This window comes from Corylus avellana, chromosome 7 (genome assembly GCF_965113065.1).
Source record: "Corylus avellana chromosome 7, dhCorAvel1.hap1.2, whole genome shotgun sequence".
In the NCBI taxonomy this organism is placed as follows: domain Eukaryota; kingdom Viridiplantae; phylum Streptophyta; class Magnoliopsida; order Fagales; family Betulaceae; genus Corylus; species Corylus avellana.
This window is the reverse complement of record NC_142496.1, coordinates 9,019,092-9,020,853: the sequence shown is the minus strand read 5'-3', so window position 1 is coordinate 9,020,853 and position 1,762 is coordinate 9,019,092. Positions and strand designations below refer to the sequence as shown.

General features: G+C 39.3%; 1 protein-coding gene across 1 annotated transcript; it reads right to left on the bottom strand.

Moving 5' to 3' along the window:
- BEE3 (BR enhanced expression 3) lies at positions 1-1,562 on the bottom strand. Its single transcript, XM_059599355.2, has 6 exons — positions 1,150-1,562; positions 838-957; positions 664-729; positions 509-577; positions 347-424; positions 1-234 (listed from the first exon to the last, which is right to left on the bottom strand). The coding sequence occupies exons 1-6, from the start codon at positions 1,525-1,527 to the stop codon at positions 142-144; spliced, it is 804 nt and encodes a 267-aa protein (XP_059455338.2). The 5' UTR covers positions 1,528-1,562; the 3' UTR covers positions 1-141.
- Positions 1,563-1,762: the final 200 nt, after the last annotated feature.

Below are 1,762 nucleotides of genomic sequence, written 5' to 3'. Positions count from 1 at the left end.
TATGGAGAACTTGTACAAGTATGAATATCCACTAGTTGTGCCTTTTACATATAGAGCATGTAGTGGTAACAAGTATAAATTTTTTGAAATTGGGAAATGATGTTCATGTTGTATGGCAATGAGTAACATCCAAAAGTGAAGTCAAAGGGACCACGTTGAGTGCAAGCAAGCCAGTCCTCCATACCCTTCTTTCATCAATCTCTCCAACTCTTTTGTCTCGTATGCCTTGGCCCTCTGCACCATAAAAAAAACGTATTCAAAATCACCCATAATAAAATATTTTCATGCTTAAATTAATGAGCTCATAATTGTAAAAGATGAACAAAAAACTCTTCAGGGGAAGCACCTGCAATGTTTCTAAAGCATCTGTCTCTGAGTTGAAGTCGTAAAAAGAGCTTGCTGCAGTAAGCTTCATAGAAAGAAACTGCATTCAAATTCAAACAAACGTGAGTTTTAAGGTAAAAAAATCATTCTTAAACTTCAAAACATGAATAAAAAATTGGCTCACCTCAACCTGATTTTGTAGGGACTGCACATAATTAATTATCTCATCTAGCATTACTGCCATCCCCATGCTCTGTAATTTCCAGAGTGCATTTTTAGAATATTTATTGTTTTTGAAGCAAAAAAATAAATTGCAAAAGAAATTTATTTTTTGCTTACCTTGTAGCATCCTGGGACAATGTCCTGCAAGCATCTGAGTCTGTCGTTAATCTTTCCTCTTCTAACCTGATTGAAAATAACACATTCATCAATGATCAATCCCATGATTACTTGGAAAAATTAAGTAAAAATTCAACTAAATTCGATTTTATAGCTATTTGTCGTTAGATTTACCCTTTCTGCTAGACTGTGGCTGTCAGTAGCTTGGCCTCTTCTGGCTCTAACGTGAACCACATCCTTTGGTTTCTCTTCTTCCTTCTCATTGCTTTTGAGCCTCTTCCCTCTTCCTGAACTCTGCAAACATCAAAGATGATCAAATTCCATACCTCATGAAGCATCGGGTATAGGGTTCGGGTTCGGGAGGGAAAACCCGAGACCCGTGCGAATGAGGTGCTTTACACGGTGTCTCGAGATCTTGTCGGAGCGAAGCCCGAATACCCGGGTTATAAAAAAAGGACAAAAAAAGGAAACAGAACAAATCATTACATTTTTCCTTCTAGACCCAGAATCCGAAACAGGGGGACTCGAGGTTCCAGAGCTGTTTTCTGGCTTGTCGTTGTCGTCCATTGCTTTTCTTTTCCTACTTTCATGGAATTCATCTCCAGCTGTAACGGTTGCTGGGTGATCAGTAACAGGCGCCACATTCTGGTTGGATTGATAGACAGCACCGGGAAAGTTGTCCACCAAGTTTCCTGCAAATTCCGGCGCTTGATGGCCAAAGAATCTGTCATTGGAGAAAGACATGAAGCTCTGAAAATCCATGTCTGAGGTTGTCAGCACACTCAGATTCTCCATGTTTGGATCAATATCCAAGACAGGAAAAGAGGGTCTAAAGCTTTGCAAATCTGCAGTGAATTCAGCCATGGAAGCTTGGATGACAGGGCTTCTCAAAGGTTTATTGTCTTCTTTTTGCTGCTTTTATGGTTAACGAGACTGGTGTCAGAGTGATACTTATATAGTGTGGGATTTACGATTCAATTATGGGTAACATCATCCGATATTTACTTACCTTTTTACATGGAAGAAATGAAAAAGAGCAACATTTTTTTAAGGAGACCACGTGGCAATTCCAGCTTCTTTGGTTTTGTTGCCTAGCTGG